Here is a 4054-nt window from a genome sequence, read left to right as displayed (position 1 = left end):
AAATCATACACAAGCTGAGTTTTAAATAAATATATATAATTTCCAGACAATTTTGTAAGGAAAATAAATTTTACTTTTTTTTCCAGTAAGTCATTAAACAATGCAGTGGAGAAACTTGTATAGAAGTGGAAGAAATGGACAGGGAAATTATAAAATTAACTATAATGCAGCATATAAAGAAACTAGGAGAGCAAGGATACTTACAGAGATATTGAGAAATTTCAAAATTCTTCTTGGTTTTTTATAGGGCTCTTTGACCAAAAATTCATTTTTTTTTTTGCATAATACACAACTTTATGGACCACACTTTTGAAGGCTTGTTTTACTTGCTGGTTTCTCAAAGTGTAAATGAAAGGGTTCAGCATGGGGGCAATGGATGTGTTGAGAACAGCTACTCCTTTTGTCAGTGATGCCTTTTCTTTTGCAGATGGATTAGCATACATGAATATACAGCTTCCATAAGAAATGGAAATGACAATCATGTGAGAGGAACAAGTGGAGAAAGCCTTTTTTCTTTGACTGGCAGATGGGATTCTTAAAATGGTCCTGATAATGTACATGTAAGATAAAATCACTAATGCCAAAGTGAACAGCAAAGTAACCAAAGCAAAGTAAAAACCAATTACTTCTAGGAGCCATGTATCTGAACAAGATAGTTGTAAGAGGGGAAAATAGTCACATGCAAAGTGATCAATGACATTGGAAGCACAGTAATCCAGCTGGAGGAGAAGCATAAGGGGTGGGAAAATGGTCAGAAACCCACTTAGCCAGGCACACAACACAAGTAGGGTGCAGAGATTCCTGTTCATGATGGTTGTGTAATGAAGGGGCTTGCAGATGGCAACATAGCGGTCATAGGACATGGCAGTTAATATGTAAAATTCCGTCACCCCCATGAATATAAAGAAAAAGAGTTGGGCTGCACAGTTGTTATAGGAAATAGTCTTATTCCTGGTGATAATTGCCCCCAGAAATCTGGGGATGCATACAGTTGTAAATGAGATTTCTAAGAAAGAGAAGTTCCGGAGGAAGAAATACATAGGTGTCTGCAGATGGGAGTCCACAAAGGTCAGGGTGATGATAGTCAGGTTTCCAGTAACACTTAACATATACGTGATAAATAAAAAGAGAAAAATCACAATCTGAAGGTCAGGATCATCAGAAAGGCCCAGGAGGACAAATTCTGTGACCATTGTGTGGTTCATGTCGCTTCCTTTCTCTCTCTCCCTCCTCTACTCTCCTTTTTGTTCTTTTAAAGATATTTTGGTAGAATGACAATTAAGGAAAAATAGATAAGAGATATAATGCATCATGATCCATATAATCGTCATTAATACAATTCTAAAAATCTTCTACAGTCTATGACAGTTTTATTTTGACTATCTTTTTTGCATTATGTTTTAATTTTTTTTCTATGTCCAGCCTATTTACTGGTTCTCTTACTTTAAATCTAGCAGAAGTTAGGATATTTTCATACAATAAGCTGCATCACTGAGAAACAGCTAATAAAATGTATAATTCCTGCTTTGAGTCCCATTAATGCAAAATATCATTATATTTTTGTTGAAACAATCACAAGAAACATACATTTTTCTTTTTTTCCATGATGTATACATTAAAGGATATTACCACCTAAATACAAAATGGGTGCTCTTAATTCCATCAAAAGATAAAAGTGAAAATTACAAGATTGTTAATAACCCATTATTCTTTTTATGATATGAGAAACAAATTAAAGATTTTTAGCAAATAAAACATATATTTTTATTTTAATAATGTTATTTTATTTTTAATATTAATATTTTGGTCTAATTGTCAAGATACTAGAACATCCTCTATATGATTTATATTTACTATAAGATAGAGTAAATAATGTAATTATTTTACTTAACAAATAGGGAACATGTTCACTTATTTATTGGTTTGTCTTATAATTCCATCAAAATCTTTAATGTTTGATGTCTTCTATGACTCACAAGAAATGTGTGTATATATTATACATACAGACATTTTTAATTTTGAGCTTAAGGGAACATGTGGTATTTATCTATTTTTCATTTTGCTCTGAAGCATAAATTGGAAAAGTACTTGCCTTAGATCTCAGCAGCTCTCTCACTTGGATTATAACTTAGTGCATCTTCCATTTGAACATCTTCCTTTCAGAGCTTTATGGAAAAAAGTTTTATTTCCTAGTAAATTTTGTCCCACATAAGACCATTCATCCTTATGCAACCATTCATTCATAAAGATATCCAGAATTGTATAGGAAACCCTCTCACATTCATTTGAAACTAGTCAGTTTCCAGCTATTCAAGCACTGCTGGTATTCGATAGACGTGGTTTGCTAAAATCCTAATAGTTGTCTCCTCCATATTTTAGATTGTCAAATTTCTGCTATGATGGATAGAATGTAAAATTATTGCTTCTCTTCTGGACACTACTAAAGTTCACACTTACCAAATTTTATTTTATGTTTTTCTCTATTTTATAATGGTTTAAGGGAAATACTTCAGGAAATAAAAATGGAATGCCAGAAACTTTTGGAAGACGTGGAAATACATTATATTCCTTTTCAATAATGTTGAACTAGAAGTTAAAAAAATTTATTCCTCTTCAATAATGTTGAGCCAGAAGTTAAAAAAAGAAAAAAACATTTAAAGAGAAAACAGATAAATATGTGACACATTGGATATTATGAGTTAGATTCTGGTATCTGGCTTCCCTCTGGTCATACTTATATCTAAATCATTTCAAGTTTCTTTGTTTTGACCTCAAAAGATTTGATCTGGGAACAAAGCAAAGTCCGGGCCACACCTCTGCTATATTATAGACCATGAGAGATTTCGGGAAGCCGCCTTTAGCCTCCTAACTCTTATCTGTAGTCGATCTCCTTTGAGAGCAGTTAAGTTCATCTTTTAGCCCACAGAGGACCTCAAATATTGTCTTCTGTGAAATACTTACTTCCATTAATTGCAATTAATATTTTATGCATACTTAATATTTCATGAGTAATAAAAATAGCTATGACATCCATTTTCTTACAAAACTAGAGCACAATCTAATTGATATTTAATCATCTTTTTGAGATTAGAAAAGTTTTCTACATATCCCATTTTTGTTTTTTATCCTAAGGCTTTGTTAAGTGTTAAGGCATCAAGAAGCAAAAGGTTATTTCACAATGCTAAGTAAAGAATAACTATCATAATGCAAGTATTGTGCTCACAAGTTTTTTAAAAATGCTATCAGGTTAACTAATTCAATTATCATTATAAATTGCAATATTTAATAGCAACGTCAATTTGTCCATCTTATTATTTATCTTGGCCTTTACATCTGTTATCCCTTCAACATTCTAATAAAAAACCCATAAAATGTGCTTTTATTTATGTGAAATTCTGGTTTGTGAATTATAACTAATTATTCTCCTTAGTGTTCTTTTTATGTTTCCCAAGTATTTTGGCAAAAAAATGTATAATCAGATAAACCATTTATTTAACATTTAATGTATTTAAACTAATAATGCATATTATATAATACAGATTATTTAACACAAAATAGGCATTATATATTTTAATAAAATTATGAAATGTGTATTTAATGTATAAAAATACAATAATAAATTTAAGTAATCAAATAATGTTTTAGTTTTTCTTTTCCAGCTTTATTGGGGTATAATTTAGAAATCAAAAATATATATACTTAAGATGTATTTCACTGTTATAAAGGAGCATTTAGTAAAGGAACATTTTGGCAGATATGTTTCCATATCATAGGGAGTGTTACCCTTAATCACTTAAGTTTTGTTGATCACTTTTGTGACCATTATAAAAATGATGTTATGTTTTTATTATAACAGCTCAATTAATAAGCAGGAAATTCTATCATTATTCACAGACGGAAAAGTGCATTAATGCCTTGCTTGATTGCATCCTTGTCCTATTGATATCCTGTTGTTGCTATTTAGGTGTAAAGGCTTAATTGAGGTTTAGGCTTAGGCATTTTTTTCCTTTCAAAACTAATTCAAAAAAGAATTTTATACTTTCAACAGAGATAC

The 4054-nt window shown here is 30.9% G+C and overlaps 2 protein-coding genes across 2 annotated transcripts in view; both read right to left on the bottom strand.

Annotated features, from left to right (window-relative positions):
• LOC105532021 (olfactory receptor 6C3-like) overlaps window positions 1-94 on the bottom strand; it is a 1030-nt gene extending 936 nt beyond the window's left edge. The window contains exon 1 of the mRNA XM_011970087.1: window positions 75-94. Coding sequence (XP_011825477.1) covers window positions 75-94 — 20 coding nt within the window. The remainder of the gene's footprint in view (window positions 1-74) is intronic.
• A 127-nt stretch (window positions 95-221) lies between these two features.
• LOC105532020 (olfactory receptor 6C3) lies at window positions 222-1205 on the bottom strand. The gene has a single exon (XM_011970086.1). It carries the CDS (start codon window positions 1203-1205, stop codon window positions 222-224), a length of 984 nt encoding a protein of 327 aa, XP_011825476.1.
• Between the last annotated feature and the right edge of the window lie 2849 nt (window positions 1206-4054).

This window comes from Mandrillus leucophaeus, unplaced genomic scaffold (assembly GCF_000951045.1).
Source record: "Mandrillus leucophaeus isolate KB7577 unplaced genomic scaffold, Mleu.le_1.0 Scaffold927, whole genome shotgun sequence".
Lineage (NCBI taxonomy): Eukaryota > Metazoa > Chordata > Mammalia > Primates > Cercopithecidae > Mandrillus > Mandrillus leucophaeus.
This window is presented reverse-complemented; position numbering and strand designations above follow the sequence as displayed.